Source organism: Agrilus planipennis, unplaced genomic scaffold (genome assembly GCF_000699045.2).
Source record: "Agrilus planipennis isolate EAB-ADULT unplaced genomic scaffold, Apla_2.0 scaffold8, whole genome shotgun sequence".
Taxonomy (NCBI): domain Eukaryota; kingdom Metazoa; phylum Arthropoda; class Insecta; order Coleoptera; family Buprestidae; genus Agrilus; species Agrilus planipennis.
In genome coordinates this window covers 49,231-69,599 of record NW_020442461.1, presented here as the reverse complement: position 1 = coordinate 69,599, position 20,369 = coordinate 49,231, and the positions used below count along the sequence as shown (strand labels likewise).

The window sequence follows — 20,369 nt, the reverse complement described above, 5'->3', positions numbered from 1 at the left end:
TGGGACTGATTCGGGTCTAAAGGCTGTCGTCGCTAGTAAGAATGGCGACTTTCTTCAGAGGTCTTTCCATCCCCGATACTGGATGTAGACTGCATCAATTCACCAACTGGTCGCGAAAGCTATTACTAATTTGTTTTCATAATTAAGATCTTCTCATCATCATCATAAGGTCGTGAGTCCTAAGACTGGTTGGACACGTACCCTAACTCCTTCCTATCCTGAGCTAATCTTCGTATTTCCCTAATACTAGAACATCCTACATCCTTGCTACTTGCGAACAGTAATCTAATCTAGGTCTATCTCTACCTCTCCTAACTCCTGCTTCTGCCTCTAACATGTCTCTGATTAGACTTTCATGCCAACCTATCTCGTTTATTTCTTGTTGACTTCCACAGAGTAGACTAATGCCTACTGTATGCTAAATTGTATGCTTCAGGTTACAAAAAAACTTTTCAAGGCGATCACGCTGTATACATACACAGCTATGATAAATTTTAGCTCTATCTCCAGTTTTGCTCTGTTGAAATTAACCTATTGGTAAATGATCATTACAAAAAAATTGATATCAAAACTGATAGTAAAATTTATTGGCGCCTAACAACCATATGCTCTTTTTGCAATCATGCGAGTCATTTGAATAATCAGTCGACTGATATAAACACATATAGGTATGTATTACAAAATGTGTCCTAATGTCGCTTCGTGTAGCACATGATATTATCACTTATTATAAGTATTTTTCATTATCAAAAAAACAATTCGAAGATGATAGCCAAAAGTTAGAAAGGGTGACTTACTTTCTAACATTATTAAACTGAATAAATTTTGGCAAATGAAAAAAAGAGAGACCAACAGAATAGTTTAAAAGTTTTTATAAAATCTAAATTTTTTTTGGTTTTGAAACGTATTCCAGATGGTTCAATAAGAAGATTTATTAAATCTTAATGAATTCGTTTCGATCAATAACGACCTATGCAGAAATAATTAGTGTTTTTTTTATTTTGTATGATGTAAAATTTTAATGCTACTAGTATGTGGTGATTAGTAATCTGTCAATCTAATCGTGTGTTCCATAATACGTTTTCCGATAGTTCTACCAGTCTGACCAATATACGTTCTCTAAATTCTACATTTTCAAAAAGAATTAATGCTGATAAAAAAATGTGTAATTTCTACGTTTGGTGAACATTTTGCCTTACCTGTATAGGTACACGACAGTTGCGATATGATCGTCTCCAAGAACTCAAATTTTTTCCTTCAAAAATTTCACGTTTTAATCACGCACAAGTGAACTGTGTGTACAATCTTCCCGCACCCTTATTTAATAAGCATTTACTATTAAATATATACACCGGGCTATAATTGACAAAAAAAACAAACAGGTTGAAAATATTTAATTTATTAATCACCAACTGGGAGTACACCTACATTAATTATTTTTTATTACCAATAATGAACCATACGATTTAAGTTACGACAAAATACATTTTTTTATCATATGTTATTACAATTATAACTGTTGTTACACTAATTACGAGCTGACATTTAAAAGAAAAACGTAAGGCAGGCATCGTTTTAAACTTAAAACACAAACATATTGACATACAGTAGTTGTACGGCAAACTAATCTAAATAGATCTATCTAAAAAGATGTTAATTAATTTTACAAGTGACCGCAATTAGTTATTTATACTTAATACTGGTCGCTGGCTTGTTTCTCATCCCTGTAATTAATACGTACCTAAATAATGTCGTTTTTCTTTCAATTTCTATGGCAATCACACTTATCACAGAAAAAAAGAATTATTATATTGTTATGTTGACGTGTTTTCTTTACGAGCTTTCGACTTTAATCGAGTTTTGTTGGATCGTTCACAAAACGGCTTGGTTTTAACGTAAAGCAAGTTATAAGACAATTCCTTTCCTGCGCGCTTCCTCGCAGTCACTTGTACCTCGTAGTTTCGTCCAGGTTTCAATTTTTTTATAGTTTGAGTTAAAACGTTTCTGAAAAAATCAAAAAGTTTTGTACCACGTTAAGTTAGTGCCGGACGCACACACTCTGCAGGTTCCGTAAACAAATTTAAGGATAATATTAGGGGCGTACTTAGGGCGGTGCGCTACTGTTCTTCATCTTTTTCTTTGCAAGTAAAGAAGAAAAAACTGTTATAAAGTGATTGCAATGTTACTGAAGATGTTTTACGATAATACAGTCCGACGGAACCTTCAGCGAGCGAGTCTTGCTTTTTATTATCACCGATTAATAATTTTTTAACTTACTCCTGAAAGTTTTTAATGTCTTTGCAATACTTTGTCGTATTTTCTTTGCTTTTCTTGGCGCGTTTGTCACCGTTTGTGATACATTGGTTAGGGACTTCGTACATTTCGAGTTCCTTGAAACGAATCTGTTTGATGTTAACGCAATATAATATGGAATCCGATTCAGTCGACGGTATCCAACCAATTGTGACACTGTTACACTGTCTTAAAGAAGAAAACTCTTCTACCGTCAAATCGGATGGTAAATCCGGCAGAGGAATCGAGGACAATGGTCTAGTAGTTGCTAGAATCTGACCAGCGTCATTCGCACCATGAATTTATCGTGTTGTAGGATAAATTTATCGATAAATAATAATTAACGAACAAGTACGTACCTCTACACCTGATATCCTTCTCAGTTCGTCCCTATTTGTCGACATGATTTTTATATAATATCTTAAACCTTCTTCCGGGTTTTCTATAACGATTTTGTCAAACCTTTCTACGCGTCTTCGGGTGAACACGACCTGACCTTTCGTGGATATTTCGATATCCACCGATCCTCCACATGGAACCACGTAGAATTTTAAGGAGTCGTTAATGATTTTCCTCATCTGCGCTTGAAATATGAACTTTAGATGTACCTACGCATTGTGAACATCATTCTGCTTACCTTAAACCTGAAGGTGACTTTGCCGTCGTACTTTTTCAAGTTAACGAAAGAAAGTTTGCCGTCTTTCAAAGCTGTCGGCTTGAAATTTTTGTTGAACGTCAGATAAGACGATCCCCTATGATATGTTAGATTTGATTGTTGATTAACGGCAAATAGATCGAAATAATACTTCAATCCTTCGACCATATTCTTTGCTGTGTAATGAGTGTGATGACCGACGCAATTGATAGCCAAGTCGTTGGCATGTTTCTCTGAAATGCATTATCCGATTTTGTTATTGATTTATGGATCTATTTTGTTCAGTCAACGATGATAGTAGTAAAGCAAATACCTGGTTCGATCCAGGAAATAAGAGTTTGCGACGCGGGCGTGGGTTTTTGTGTGCTAAAACCGTACTTTTCACCCTGGGCCGAGCACAATGTCCTGTAGTGCTTCTTCGTATTCACGACAACGCAGTAAACTGTGCTTTGAGGGTCAACTAAACTAAAGAAATATTATGTTAGGCTAACGGTGCCATCGAAGACAGCAACAATTTAATCAGGGAAAAAGATATAATTTATTGTCCTCCGTAGAAGGTAAGTGCATGTTTTTACATCCTGTCTGCTTACGACACAGACGATTCTGTGTTCTGTACCTACTTACCCAAGAAGATTTTGTCTTTGTTTCACTTTCTTTGTCATCACTGTTAAATCTAATTTTTTGTTCTACAATTATTAAAATGAACACTCAAACTAACGTCGTTTACTTCGAAATGTTACAACAAAAAGTTTACAACACGATTTCAAGAATGGTTCAGCCAACAGGTGCAAAAATTGATGGATGCTTTAAGGTATGTTTCGTCAAACTTCAAATAAATTATAAATACAAAGCCATAAATTATATTATTACCTACATGTTGTGAATAAGGTGTGCCCCAATAAAATAATTAATTTCATGTCATCAAGTTAGAAACAAATGATACTTTGCTGTTTTGTTTCTTTTAAAATCAGTTGAAACTGTTACCAGAAAATGTGCGGCATAGGAACTGTTAAAAGGGTAATGAAATCATTTGGATTCGGCAGCTGTTGGTGATTACATGGAATTTCTAATACATTTTTTCCATTTTGAACATCACGCTCTTACTATTTCTTCCGCAAGTAACGAACATCTTCACGACAAACATTGCATTTCAATATAAAACTACTTTTCTACTGCAAGGAAAACTACGATTAAAATTCCTTTCCTAAATCGGCTAATTTCAAAGATACTTCTTTTTTATTTTTGTTATGGTTAAAATTTACCGTTATTTCAACTAGTTTTACGGTAATTTTTCATTTGTTTGAAAAGGTACCTATTTACCTATATAGTTTTGTTGAATAGTGAATATATAACAATTGGGTTCCCAAGTTCGCATTTGTCTTGTAGAAATCATTTACAAACCTTGGTTCCCAGCTAATGGTCAGCTGCTTTCTTCTTTGTCTTCTAGTTAGCTTCATTCCAAGATTTTGTGATGTTTTAATTGCTTGAGGACCACCGGGTTCTGTACTGAGATAAACGTGAACGAATGTGTCTTCATTTACAGCAACAATTTCAAAACTATAAACCGTTTGAAAGGACGATTCTAATTCGAATGTGTCAGTGTCCATGGTGGTGATATTAACCAGCGGTTTAGATAATGGGATACTGTCTAGAATCAAACACTGGCAAATTGTTACAGATTTATGCAAAAAATAAATTAGTGTAGTTTTTAGTCGAGTTATTTTTTGATTTTTATTAATGTAATATTTCGCTTACCACCCCTGGATTTTGGTATTACAACCCAGTTGACCGGGGAAGTACACGTTGCAACCGTGAACGTTAAAGGTATTCCATCCATTTGTGACTTATATAAAAGCCTGCAAATATTAGACGATTATAAAGTTACTATTTCCCATAAAACATGGTAAACTATTTAACCAAAAAGGCTCTTTATTTTTGAGTTTCGTTGTGGAGAGCAGCTACTGTATAAACTTGTGCCTTTAAGTTAATTAAAATGATCGATTTTGTGCAATAATTTTTATCAAAAGCGAAGGAGTAGGTACATGGATAAAAAGTTGAAGCAATGTCTTTGCAACTGTTCGTGCAACTAAATTAAGGAAAAATGCTGCACTTTGGACAAAAGAAAATGCTTGTTGTTATAAGTAACAAAATCTCTTTTTTGGTTTACAAACGAATTGGGACTTATGTACTTGTACACATTTAGCACAAATGACCCAGGACATGGCGCATAACTTCTTTCCAGATTTAGCCCGGGGTCAAATGTCGCATCTTGGCTTCTAATGTTAATTCATTTCAGACGACACACTTACACATATAAGCCAAAAATAAATCGTTCATGAATGCAGATATTTATTGTTGTTAGAACTATTTTAGTCCAGTCTCATAATTACACAGCTCAGAATATAAGTTTGTTGTATGTAAGTAGTTTGTACATGGCAAAACTCACAAAAAAACAAGACTAAAGCGTTCATGTTTGCCACTTTTTATTTATTAGATACCTAGTTGGTACTTCGAAAAAAAAGAAATGTAAAACTGACATCTAATGCCTTGTGCTTGTGCTTTCTGCCTGACACTACAAAATGTATTCGATGTGTAGTGTTTGCATAAATTAGATTACGATCGAGAAAAACTACTTTGCATTAAGATATTCTTTAGTTACTGTGTGAACTGGCAAGTATTTTTAAATAATGTGCATAAATCGAGCTCTTCGGAGAGATACCAAGAAGGACCAGAGATATCTAATTGCTTATGGTGACACGTTGACAGATGAATCTGCTTGTTGCCTTTATTTTTTCTGAATATTAGATGCACTTTTTGTTTGATTTTGATCTACTACTGTGCTGCTAGTACGAGGAGACAAGACAAGCAAGTACATGCACACCATTTGACATTCATCCTTTGGATAATTGATACAAAACATCTACGAATAACAAACACCACGTGCGTTCTCTGTCAATCATACACGTTCTACAGTAGAAACGAATGAAAAATAAATCACACTGCCATGGAATACTTATAAATTATTAAAAATGCTAATGCAATTCTTTTTATCTGTGCCTTAGAAACACCTTTAATGTAATTGGAATCGTATGAAGAAAAAGGAATTCATATTTACGATGCTTACTATTACTAGCGCTTAGAAAAATAAAACTGATCGAAATTCTTATGATACATTTATTGCCAAAAGTAGGAAAAATGAAAAGAGCATAATATAATATGTAACACGATCTCTCGACGTTCCGCAACACTCTCGGACATTCTGAAATATTCCACAACATTTTGGATCAGTCTTATGGAGAAAGTGATAGATAGAAAGAGATTTTTCAACTTGGAAAAGACAGAGTCTTACTTTGGTAACACACTCATGTACCTATATAGCTTTCACAAATTCGGAAAGACAACTCTACCAGTTCGATATCAGCTCCTTTTGCTCTGATCTAACTTTTTCTGGGGTATCCTTGGATCATTTAGGCAAATTCTGGGGTACTAATTTTCCACAGAAAATCGTTCACTTCTTTTGTGTCTTTATTTGGCCCATCTTATTTGACTCTCCCCAGTCATCACCCTCATATTCCCTCAATTCCTAAAAGGATGCTGAAGAGTGTCTTCCACACTATAGATTGGAGCGATCTCCAAGCTAGATGTCCTTTATATCCGAATCACACGCAAAAGTGATTTTTCTTGTACTGACTTACTTTTCCATGAAACGTTTACTGATAATTACTGATTACGATTAAGATTCAACATGTTACGACTTCATAAGTCAAGAGTATAAAACTAAAACGTTTATTTTATTTGGCAATTGGGACGACTCGTTAAATAAGTAGAGAAAAAGTTGAAGTGGTTAAATAGGTTGGCAAAAAATACAAGTAGATAGGTACATTAGATAGTTGAACGGGGTTTTTGCTACATAAGAAAAATTTCAGTATAAGTATCAGGTGCACATGTAAAAGCTAAAAATACAGTTTCAGTTAATTAAATCTTTGGATGGAACAGTGTACAATTGTTGTCTGCTCTTTGAAGTAACCGTATTTTTTTAATCTCATTCTTGTTAAGTAGGTATTATTATTATCATCATACTTATTTCCGTACAGATAAATCTCATCCTCACGCTGTGTGTTATTGTGCTACGTAAAACTGAAGCTTGCTCCAAATTAAAAATCGAGCAAAACAGATCTTCGAAGAAATTATCGTGCTGTGCGCAATCGAATTTAATAACTCTCCTATCTTTTATTTAAAAATTTTACTATTACATCTACGGAAATATCAAGAATCACTGAAACTGCTAAAGCAGAAGGTACAGTCACATGAGATACGCAAATGTTCATACACTACTTGTGAATTTATAACCGAACAAATGGATATTAAAACATATGCGATCATCTTTTCAAAATATAACGTGGTATAGGGAAATTTGTACAAATGATGCTTTCAGTTGCTTTTTCATATAAATAAATTAAACCGTAGATAAGAGACATAAGTCCAATGAATGCAATCTAAAGTTTTTGAGGGGTGTTACGCCTCGTCGAGAGTTTGGGTGACAGCTTTCAGAGGACGAAGGGATATTTTCCCGTCCACCAAATTCTCTATTTTCACTCGAGAAAGAAACCATTTAGTAATTTATACCACGATAAAGAAACATTTAAGGTGTGAATCAGAATCTAATGTGTATTAGGTACCTACAGGAATATGATATTATCACTTTAAAATAATTCTAAGTTGAAAAATCTATCTAATGGGATGTTCAAAGGAGAAACATAGCTTACAATTACTTTATCTATTCGTAAGATTAATTAAATTAGCTGTTACAACGATTTTAAGTATTTTTACATCACGAATGACTTCATCTTTTAAACGAACCATTCGATTGTATAATCGACAACAGGATAGTGTTCAATGAAAACCATCGATTAGACTGATGGTGATGATGATACATTGTTGCTTGATTAAAAGCTCATTGAATCATATTTTGTAGAAATTTTTAAATTATCTTTATTATGAACTGATGATGTCCTTATTCGGCTCTAATTATAATCTTTTGGAAAGGTATACAACATACAAGGAAGAAAATATCGTTCTTGTTTAATAATTGTGCATATATATTACTTCCAAACATTATTTTTCATATATTAAAGTTTCGTGTTTTCCTAGTACTTTATTATTTTCAATTTTGAAGAGGTGAATGACTTCTCGGTTTTTATTAATGAATACTATATGTATACTACTATAATAGTAAATTAGAATGAATGACATTGAAATTTATTTAGACGATTTGTGGTGCCATCTGATATTCAACGGTGAAAGGTTGTATTAACGAGATGGGAGTAAGGAAAATGAGTAACCATTATACATAACCTCAGTGGGTTATGTGGTCCCGCTCATTTCTTCCTGGTGTTGTTTTACTGATTTTCACTTTAATAGTGGTGAAAGTAATAGTAAAATAGATATTAGTGCAAGTCGAAATTGTGTTTGTCATGTACATTGAAGTGGTGTTATGGACAAAGGCGCAGAAATAAAATTAAGGTAAGATGCTTGTCTGTTAGATGATTTGGTGGTGGGGTAGGTACTAATTTCTTTTGAAAATCTTACGATTCTAATGTAATCATTTAGTATATTACAACGTTTTATTTCGAGACGTATCTTAGCAAGTAATGTAGACGCTATAAATAAAATTTATAATAAATAATAAAACAAGACTGGTTAACATAACCTTACTGTTTTGGCGGTAATCTTCGTTCTTGGTGCATGTTCATTAACCCATTTTCATTATAAATGTTTAAAAGTGATAGTAATGTGGACACTTGTGCAAAATAAAAATGTTTTCATTACGTTCATGTCTGCAAAGTTGTGGACAAAGTTGCAGGAATGAAACTAAGGTAAATAATGTTTATCTACTGTTGGAGTGGGGTAGTATTTTGCTTCAAAAATCATTCAGTTTCAATACAATAATCTGCTCAATTGTAATACTCTATTACAAATGTCCTAGCAAAGAAAACAGATACATATGATAGCAGAATTATTTGTATTTTGCAATTGTTAAATTTGAGGTTATGGCTTGTAATACATTATACCTAAAGGTTTTGTGCAAGAGTTAATAAATTGACTTTTCATCTTGAGTATAAAAAAAAGCATCATATTATAAAATGGACTTTTCCACTTTCGACCCATTGTTTATTCGAGATAGTACGAATCGTATTGTGCTATTGGTTAAATGTGAATACTGAAAGGTAACCGGTGTTCCTGAGATAGTGTTAGTTAGTTGTTCATATATTAAAAAATGATACTAGAGACGCTATCATAAGAAGTCGACAGCAGGCTCGAAAGTAAACGCATGTACCGAATAAATTATGAAGCTTGACGTGTTCTATCGTCGTCCGAACCGCAAATGAGAACAAGCAAAAGCGAAAAACAAAAAGCACGAAATACATTGTCGTCAGAACGAAATAATCCAACAAGATAACCGATGGAGAAACGGTCAACGAAAGGATTGACCTCCCAAAAGCAGTTCATACAATAATATTACTTTTAAATGGTTTTATAAGGAATTGCAATTTTTTTTTTTACAAAACTAGTCTATTGGTTAAAGGGTACAGACAGGCATTGTCCTTCCCTTTTAACTTAGTACATGAGCAATAAACTAAGGCCCATCCATTAAAAGTTCTGACCATGCGCTGACCTACCGTAAATACTAACTTAACCCGATATTTGAAAGTACAAGCATTCAACTTCACATAACAGAAGTTGAATGCCGCCTTCTTGCTCGTCCCCAACCCTTTCCTCCAGCAGGATACCAAGAGAAACCTCCAAGTAAATACTGAATACCGACAGCCATTCTTTCGACTGGAATGAACGCCGCCTTCTTGCTCGTTCATAACCTGCTTCTCTAGAGACATACCAAGAGAAACCTCCTAAGCAACATTGAATACCGGCGGTATGAAGAAGAGCTACGGTAGCTATTCCTTCTAATGGTGTGAACGCCGCCTTCTTGCTTGTCCACAACCCCTTCGTCCACAGGGGTACCAAGAGAAACCTCCAAGTAAATACTGAATACCGACAGCTATTCCTTCGACTGGAATGAACGCCGCCTTCTTGCTCGTTCACAACCCGCTTCTCTAGAGACATACCAAGAGAAACCTCCTAAGCAACATTGAATACCGGCGGTATGAAGAAGAGCTGCGGTAGCTATTCCTTCGTCCGGAATGAACCCCTGCCTATTGCTCGTTCATAATCTTCACCTCTACAGAGATACCAAGGAAAACCTCCCAGGCGATATTGAATACCTTCGGTACTATGAAGAGGTGCGGTAGCTATTCCTTCTAATGGTGTGAACGCCGCCTTCTTGCTCGTTCACAACCCGCTTCTCTAGAGACATACCAAGAGAAACCTCCTAAGCAACATTGAATACCGGCGGTATGAAGAAGAGCTGCGGCAATCATTCCTTCGCCCAGAATGAACCCCTGCTTATTGCTCGTTCATAATCTTCACCTCTAGAGAGATACCATGAGAAACCTCCCAGGCGATATTGAATACCGGCGGTACGATGAAGAGGTGCGGTAGCTATTCCTTCTAATGGTGTGAACGCCGCCTTCCTGCTTGTTCACACCCCCTTCGTCCACAGGGGTACCAAGAGAAACCTCCAAGTAAATACTGAATACTGGCAGCTATTCCTTCGACTGGAATGAACAGAGAGAATAAAACAGGGATATACAAACAGAGGATAGCGCTCTCATTCGACATGATGGATTCGAAAAACTCTCTATACTTCTTCTATGATGTATCATTCAATGTCCTCATCAGAAATAAACGCCCGTTCACCTTTCAATTGCCAACAAAGAGAAAGTCGTATCAAATCACAGACTCAAACCAGCAAAATTCTGCGACGTTTTCATTTACTGATGCAGAATTTTATATTAGTTATCAATGAAAATTTTACTTCCTGATCCACGGATGGTGATAAATAGCATATGGTCTGGAACATTCTTTACTTTTCCTGTCTAGATATGTAATTTACTAATATCACTTAAGGCACTTTTATTAAAATGTACAACGATGTGACCCATCATTGACCAATCTAAAAAGAAAAGTTGGCCCCGTCCCTGACTCAGAGTCAGCAAGCAAGACTTTGAGTGTATTTTCAAAGTTTGCCAACTGAAGAGCCCCTGAATAAGTTGTAAAGTTATAGTTGTAACAGGCGATAATAAACTTTATGGCGTTCCGGTGTGATTTTGACGCATAAAAAGGCGCCACCGACATCGAAACTTGTCGTTCATTGCCGGTTTTAAGTGGAGCAACTTAACTTACGATTAACGTACTTCGAGTCTCCAGTGTCATGTTGTTAAGCTTAATAATCCTGTAATGTTGGCAATAATTTGCCCATACTTATGTGTATGGGCTTGCGCCTAAGCCCAACAAATTTATATTAATTAAACTGATAACTCCTCAAATCCTTTAACTGTTTAGATATAGATCTTAATCGTTTTATGAAAAAGGATCACTTTTTGATATCCCACAACAAACATTAGTGAGAGGGGGGAAGTACATAAATCCAACTGTACCTACTTAACTAACTTTAAGTATATTATAGTTGACTTAGCAAAAAGTAGCCTTTATTTTGTGTGACATTCTGTATTTTGTTGTTGAAATAAAAAAAAACAGTTAAACATTAAGTGTCTATGTTTCTACATGTAGGTATAAGTGTAAAGAATAAATTTATGTCGTCGCTAAATTATGTTTCTTTACAGCCAACGAACGAACGGTAAGTTTGCAAAGCGCCTTTAAGTGCCTTTAACTGGTGTTATCAATCGAAAATGTGTGACGTCGATGTTAAATGTCATTCTTTACTTTCGCTTGGGTAATTTGCGGGAAATTATTGCAAACAAAAGCGTCGCAATAACAATTTTACCCGCGGACACTGATTATAACATTTCCGACCGTTTCCAAACTGATAAATGCGGAATTTGCGCAAAACAAGCAAACGATTTTCGCTTAATGACCTTCCAAATACACAACTTAAAACATATAATACGAAAGAGTTTATAATATGTAAACGAATAAAAAATGGGATTCCTATTTCTAATTTGGTTATGTAAAGTTTGTAACATATGATTCCTTTTTCATGTAGATACCACGGAAGCCCCGAGAAAAGCTGTTAAAATTATCATTAAGGTAAGTTTTTTGATGTAGTAGATAATTTACTGTGGAAATCAAATAACTTTTGAACTGTAATTTAAGATTGTTTTCTATTTATATAATATAAATAAAAAGCAAAGATTTATTTAAAGAACGTAAGAAGTTCTTAGGCGCACATGGGCATAGGTGTATAGTCGTTTCTACTAATGGTTATCCCATTCTGAAAATCTAACGCATCCACTCCTACACTGATAAGCAGTCATTTTACATTTATGTAAATCACAATTTACAACCATCATACAGGTATGATAGCGCAGTTATTTTAATTATTTTTAATAGCGACCGGCTATTAAAGCAATAAGATGAAAATCGTTTGTGGTTGACTCTTCACATTAAACAACTTCATTTGCAAAACATACGCGGTGCCGTAACATAAATCAACGATAGCTTGAATTCCCGTTTATATTTTCGCTTTTATTATGGTTCGGAGGTTTACATATCACCATCATCTGTCGTAACTTCCTTCCTAATGGCTATTTAATTTTATTAATATCCTTAGATGGGGGCATCGGGTGAGTCCTAACAGCGAACGCGACTGTTGTTAAGAAACAATGAATTATTGCGTAAAACAAACGCGACTCCTTTGAAGAGTCATCTTCAATCCTATTATTCCTGTTTAGTAGCAAAAGCATTTTGCTAAATTTACGACTACTTACAAAATGTATCACCATCACCTTGGCAGATCACACATAACTCCGCATCCACAAATTGTTACTGTAGATTGTAAAAAATATGTCCCAGTTATTTATACATGTGTATAGTATTTATGTGTCTATATAGAAATGTATCAAATGCTTTTTCTCATTCTCTTGACCTTAACATCGACAAAACGGTCAAAGACGTTAATGTTGACCCAGGTCTGGCTTTATTACTAGGAATTAGATCCTTTTTTTTAACGCGTCGTCAATTTAAACCGGCACAAGTTATAAGTTAACTTGGTGGACGCGGACGCGAGAGTTTTGTTTTAAAAATCTGCAACTTATTTGGGTCACACCTAAATTCCGCTAATTCTACATTCGTTTAGTTTAATTTTTGAGCGAATCGTTTACAGGCAATTAAAGTAAGTCTTAGTCAGATTGAAATTGTATTAAAAGTCGGTTAATTCGGGTTGGGATGGGTTTGGTTGGGTTACATTAGACAGTAGTTCTAATTTTGGTTTAAATTTCCATGACTGGTACAGATATTGCTTCTGTACTAATTCTGCATTCAATTGGTTCAAGCTTCAATTGTTTGGGTTAGGTTGGGCAGTAATTTTTGGGCAATCGATTTGCTTGTCATTGATCTGCAATATTGTTTAAGTTGTTTGGGTTTCGAGATGTTTATTGCAAGGCCAACAGAAACAGAAACGTCGGTCAACAAAGTCGATCGCCAGTCGGTATAACCTTGCCGTGGTTGCGTGGTTGTCGTTGCCGTCTTGGCCCCTTAATAAGGATCGCAGTGGCCTAGGTCTAGGTTTAGGTTACTATGACACATGTTGTGTTGTGTATGTTTTCAAATAATAATAATGTCATCATAATTTATCGTCGACTGGCAGACACAGACGGGCGCGGGCGTTCTCCTCCGGACGGTTTATGTCTTCAACTTTACAATATTTTTAGCAGCGAGAGCCTTCGGATAATGTGGCTTCTTTGTTCCCAGGACCGCGGCTAAAACGGGCATTTGGCGGTCCTTTTAATACCGTCATAAATTTTTATTTTTTCCGCACGCTATTTCACCGTCCTGCCGAATAGTTTTCTAGGAAAACCGTCTACATTTTGCACATTTTCATAAAATTAGCAGATAACCACCTTTTTGCACTTACGTTTTCGTTATTCCTTTCTTAAGAAAAACCGATATCTGCTTATCGTTCGGAAGGTCGGTCGATAAAAAGGGTTCGTACTGAGGAAGCAGCGATTTCAGTTGCCTAGTCTTCTTGGATCTTCTTAAACCTTCGCTTTCCGTATGAAATACGCCGAAGATTAATATGGTCACGAGTCCCAAGTTCATCTGAAAATTAAACATCTTAAAAAATTACCTTAATTTCTATATCAAATAAGCTTAAAATTAAAGGTTTCGCTTTTTTGACGCTGTAACAGGAGTCTGAATGTGATTCCTCTTGTCGTTTTAACCGTAATATTTAATAAGTTACAATGTTGTACTACATCCTACGTTACGTGCAATTTATTGTACAAAGTATTACACAAAAAGGATTTAAACGCGTTTGGTTTGTGTTGTGTGTAAATGAATGTATGAGTAACAGTTGCGCTCTCTTGATAACTGTATTATAAAAGATGCAAAATATTGACCATACAAATATGTAAATAAGCGAAACAAGAAAATTTTCGCAACACCCGACAGACAGGTCCTTAACATTGCATTTTATAGTGTAAAAGTTGTTTTTTTTTTCTTTGCCCAGTTAAACTGCGGTTATCGTAATCGTAGGCGTCGACGATTTCAGAATATTCAATTACTAAGAAATGTTGCACTTTTCGCCCATTTATTACATTAATATTCATTTTATATTGCTTTGAGACAATAATATAGAACTAATTGCAAGCTTTAATGCTCGTGTGTCTGGTGAAAGCCGTTTATAACAACTCCATTTATAGCGCCGATTCGCATATAACGACGAAACTTTATGACTATAGCGCTACGACGATATAATATGTCAAATTAGTGTCTATTGTATGTTGCATCTGTAGAATGGTTATAGTGTTCACCACTTCGGCTATAGCGTGCGAATTTCGTCAATCCCTCCTGTGTTGTTATATTAGATTTCGTTTTACAGTCTTTTTTTTTTTCATCGTTCATTTACTACAGCAGCACCTTTGTAGCAGCGTGTACATTGTGAGTCTGTTCGCCGTCGTTACAACCGGATTTTACTTTAATTACTTATAGCATTGATGGTGGAAATTTGATTTCAAATCTATTTACGTAATTGAAAATAATTCTCCATTTCACGGTCGGATTAAGCTGGTACCGGGTGTAACTTTATTTGCTCGAATTACAAGATCGGGTGTGCATAAATCAGGATTAAGCTTTCAGGATCGCGGCAACTTAACGTGATATTGTCCTCGTCTTGGGCTTCAACGTGTGTAGAATGTACGTAGATACGTTCGTTTAATGATGAAGCATAGAAACATGTAGGTACACCGTTACAGAATGTTATTGCTAATCGTCATTTCTCACTTTTGTGGACTTACTGTTCAAGATTAGTTTAAAGGTCGCAAATTAAAAAGTTGTTATAAAAATGATAATAGTTCTACAATGATATCAAGCAAGTTTTAGGAAGTTGCTATCATGTGGTCGAATTTGTACATTGTCCAAAATATAAAATAATCAGGTTTTTTGCCAAACACACCCGGTATAAAATTTGATTCAAATGTTCCTCCAGCCACTTATCTTATTAAATTTCATGACTTGCTGGCTTCTCTATTTCCTTTTCGATTTTTATCGAATAAATAATTGATTTCGAGCTTGTTACTTCAGTTGGGTCGTCTTCTTGTCTTTCTCGTTGCCTTTTTTCTGTTTCAGTTAACTTTTCGCATTGCAAAAAACTTTTGGCATAGTAAAATGATCAAATTTTCTCGAAAATCAGAGCAAAACATAAATCATCTTTATTAATTTCATTAATATTTCTAATAGGTAATTTATTCAAAGAGGAAAAACGTTCCAGTTAATGAAACACGAATTAGTAAAATGTCGGTTTAAATTAGATTATTTATTTATTTAAATTGGCGCCGTCGAGATTTATAAAAATCCAAAAAATAATTTATTCATTAATTATGTTCGTTGCACAGTGACTTTAATTTGTTCGATTTGACCTAGTTGAATGACCCATTTTAATTAGAAGTTGTGTCTAACATGATCTATTGTAAATGTCGCAGCCGTATCATTTTCGAAACGCCTGGGCGGAAATAAAAGTAGCCATTTATTCAGACCTAAAGAAATTCTGTTTAAGCTAAATTATAAATAAGTAAATGAAGCATTACGTAGGTATGAAAAATGTTTAAATGCAGATGGACAAAGCAGCTCTCTGTATATGGTACACATATTTGTATGACCTCATAATACCCACGTTCCCACTTTTTTCTTCGACGATAATCGACAATGGCTTGTCAACTTCGATTAAGAAATACCTTGTCGTTTATTTTGCCGAATCATCGGTAATTCGCTTTCTCTTTTCTAAAGTAATATTGAATTTAAATATGTACATTGTACATACTCATGTACATTGTTTCATTTCGTAAATCGTATCAAACAGTGAGCGAACTGAACTGATAAACGTGGACGGTGGACGTCGCAGAAAAGAAAAAGTTGGAAGCGTTAGATGCGGTCTTATAGGTGGATGATATTAGAAAGAGTAGGAGAACAGAGGCCGCTACAGATGTATGTATTAGCCCTAGTTTTCGATAAATGCGAAGATTGATTCCAGGTCCAAGACCGATGATGATGAGTTAGATACTACAAGTAGGCGTAATATAGTAGAAAATGTTTTACAATTAGTTATAATTTAATTAATTGAGTAAAGTCGCGAATCTGAAGAGATGTTAATACAAATATCTAAATAAAAATGTTGCCGGTGTTTGCAATGATGTCGTCCTAGTTTTCCGATGCGGCAATACCTAAGCAAAGAGCGTGCCAAAGACATGTTTCCGATCATTATCGCCTGTTGGGAGATTTCAAACGGATCAAAACAAATATGGAAGTAACAGCCAACCATGATAACCATTATGTCCATCGTGGACGCATCCTCAGCACCACAATTCCCAGGTGACAATAATAATGTCAACTATTTGCGGATGCTGATTTTCACCGCTAATTTTATTTCTTTCTGTGATTCCTACCTACCTGCAATGGGTGTACATATAATGAGTTTTAATTTTCTTTTATGAATTTGAACTGTAGAAAAGGCAAATACGTACGCATAACGACGAATATTTGCTGTTTCTTTTTATGGCAGGGTGTAAACCAATTAAAATGTATACATTATTTGTTTTAATTTACACACTGTACCCACTTACGCGCAATATTATTTGTACAATGATAATTTGATGATAATAATTGACATCATTATTTGAAAAACAATTTGTCTTCAGACTGAGGAAAAACGAAGGAAGATTAAGTTTGTTTATTTTTAAATGGAATTTTGCACTAATTGCAAGTAGTAAGTAATGCAGTGAATTTATTTATTCGTCGGTTATAAATCAAACGAAAGTATAAATTACTTTCACCATTAATTTGCACACTAAGTGTTGCTTATAATTAATAATAATAATCAATTTTCTAGGATTGGTTGAGTAAAATTTAAGTTTTCTGACATGTGAAATTTTAATTACCTACAAGTTGTTAGTGTAATTGCAAAACCTTTAGACGCTCATGTTTTTACTGTAACAACTGAAATTTACATAATTAGTAGATAGCTTAATTCTTGCTTAATCTTTTAAAACCGTTTGATTATTTAGAGAAGAACAGTTAGGTGGTGAAAATTTAATAAGAATATCTAATCCACAGTAATTAAGTAAAGAAAACTTAAACTTAAAGTTCAAGAGTCACCAATTACACCAACGATGACCGATTCAATGTGTTTGTTGTGGAATCATGTTTATTTTTGAAAAAACTGTTCACTAGAACGTATATTAAGGCTTCTCCCCGTTTGACCCACATACTACATATAAACTATTCAGTAACAATTTAGATTCGTTTATAGGCCCGAAATTTTCATTATTATTCGTTATAAATAGAATTCGCTACCAACATAAATCGTATAGATACCAACTTTTTAAGTAGATGATTGAAAAACAGTTGTACCTCTTGTTGCTTAGCATATCTGAATCGTTTATAATCATTATCATATGCAATTTGCACCTGTTAATGGTGCGGTTCGACATTTCAGGAGGCACTGTGCTTACCAATAAATAATATTATTGTTGACCAGAACATCCAGGCATCTACAAATTAAACTAGTTTTTATGTTAGTAATAACATCGGTGTTATATACTCCTGGTGAGTATGTGCTTGTGCCTTTAAAGGACTTGGGTGCTATTCAACTTAAACATTGACAAATTAATAATATCGTAGGTAAATGTTTAATTTCATACTTATAAATCGTCGTTTATTATTCTCCAATTACCTTAATAATAAATTTTGTAAATAATCAATTTTACTTGAAGCATCCCTACTTTTTGGATTATCCTAATTAATCGTGAATTGTTTTTAGTACTATATCAAATTTAATTTAGTTTTCTACTACTCACTTTCCAAAGCGTAAAGAGAAACCAATTTAATTTCTCTTACAGTTTTAACAAGTTTTAAAAAGTCTTACCTTAGAACATACAATAGAAACTTTTCATTCACTATTCACAAAACAATTCGTTTCATTAATAACAGTGGATTATAAAACGTTCATTTTCCGCGAAATACGCGGTTTCCGAGTTGTGTAGTTCGGTGATTTTCACGCGGATTCGAGCGCCGAAGTAAAGCTCCGAGCTTTATAGCGAAAGCTCGGCAAGTAGCGGCAGCAGAGAGGAACTGCAGGGTCGCACACCTTTCGATAACTTGATGGTAGTAGTAGTTGTTGTAGTAGTAATTGTAGTGGTAGTAGTAGTAGAAATAGTAGTTGCGGGCATGATGATTCGCACACTAATAAGTGAAGCGTCCATATGCCCAAACGGTGTGAGCGTCGTAGCCTCATAGTAAAAGATACTCCTTCTCCCACCACTAGGCACCGTGGCCATGACAACTACGAAGGATATTTTGTTAACTCAATTTATACTATATATTACTTAAGTAATTTGAAAATTATTTCGAAATTGCTCTTCAAAATAATGAATTGAAATTTGATCATTATCTATCACTAACTGATTTTTAATTATGATAAATGATTAAAATTTCTTTATATAGGTATACATTCTAAATCAGAGTTACTTTCAACCCTTTTTAATGTCCTGTTTTGTAGTGGAATCCCTAATTTGCTTCCATACTATAGGTGCTTAGTATTAATGCAAGGTTCTTTGAATGGATTTTCTAAAAGCATAATATCGCTTGAGATCGCTGGACCGATTCGGCAATGTTTCTTCTTAAATTAATAAAATATCTGCATAATCCGACGAATTAAGCATCCACTTTTTCAAACAGCAACTTGGTTTGATTACATATTATTAGTTGAAATTATGGTGTTTTCAAATAGATTGGAAACGCTGGCAAGAATGTTTTAAATATATTTTATTTTAAGAAAAGTTCAATGCACCAAAAACCAACATAAATCTCTTTCGTTACCATTAACGCCAAGTAAACAGATCGGAGTCTGCTTCCCATATTTCGTAAGACTTTCTTGTAATAAGTAAGTAGGTAGCCGATCAAACGGAATATTATCGACGTGGCGGCATTTGGAAATTTTAAGCTTTTGAGTAAACAAGCGATACATAAAGAATGCTTTATACTAGTATCCTTTTCGCTGATACGAGGATTAAAATTGTACATGACGATGTGCGACTGTTAGATACAAACAATTTATTGAATGATACACCTATGCCTGTTATGTAGATAAATGCCGTGAAGACGGTCGATTAAAAGGCTAGGGTTTTGTAAAATTTTTGAAGATATTGGCGAATGAAAAATGCAAATCAAATCGTAGAAATCTGTCTCCTCTCGCATTAGAATATTCTGGAACTAGCTGATCATTAAATCGCCCAAACAAAAGGGCTGGCTACACTTGGCTTTAGGAATAAATGAAGGTTCGTATCCAAATAATCTTTGGGTTAAAGATAGGCAGTCCCTCCGGACTACGTCGGCGGATGACGGAAGATCTTCTCCAGCTTCCTTTTGGGGATCGTGATGGGAATAGGTAGGTAGTAGTTGGGATGAGAAGCATAAGGGAATAAAATATTATCTGTGGATATTACTGCCCCAGCACTTTCCTAAATGACCCAGGGAAACCACAGGAAAGCTGGGACCAGAGCAGGCGAACCAGGAATAAAATCGAATACTAAGTAGTGACCTAAACCTCCAGGTCATGCCGCTCGGTAATTGCAAAGGAGGGAGCGGATTTCTAAAGCGTATATTATACATTATTAAAAATGTTGCCAAATGTAAAATGTAGATAAGCGTTATGCACAATCGAAAAGGGTGCCCACCGTCCTTTGGACGTACGTAGCTAGTATATTTATAATATTTTAATTGTATGTGGCTGGTATAAGTGCTTAAGCCTACTACGTTTATCTCAACTGTCATCTCAGTATGAAATTATAAGTCT

At 34.8% G+C, this 20,369-nt stretch overlaps 1 protein-coding gene across 1 annotated transcript; it reads right to left on the bottom strand.

The window, feature by feature from the left end:
* Positions 1-1,383: 1,383 nt before the first annotated feature.
* Positions 1,384-18,762, bottom strand: LOC108736161 (protein NDNF-like). Its single transcript, XM_018468487.1, has 9 exons — positions 18,441-18,762; positions 13,938-14,122; positions 4,703-4,803; positions 4,349-4,595; positions 3,261-3,412; positions 2,930-3,180; positions 2,652-2,870; positions 2,278-2,567; positions 1,384-2,004 (listed from the first exon to the last, which is right to left on the bottom strand). Exons 2-9 carry the CDS (start codon positions 14,120-14,122, stop codon positions 1,815-1,817), a joined length of 1,635 nt encoding a protein of 544 aa, XP_018323989.1. The 5' UTR covers positions 18,441-18,762; the 3' UTR covers positions 1,384-1,814.
* Between the last annotated feature and the right edge of the window lie 1,607 nt (positions 18,763-20,369).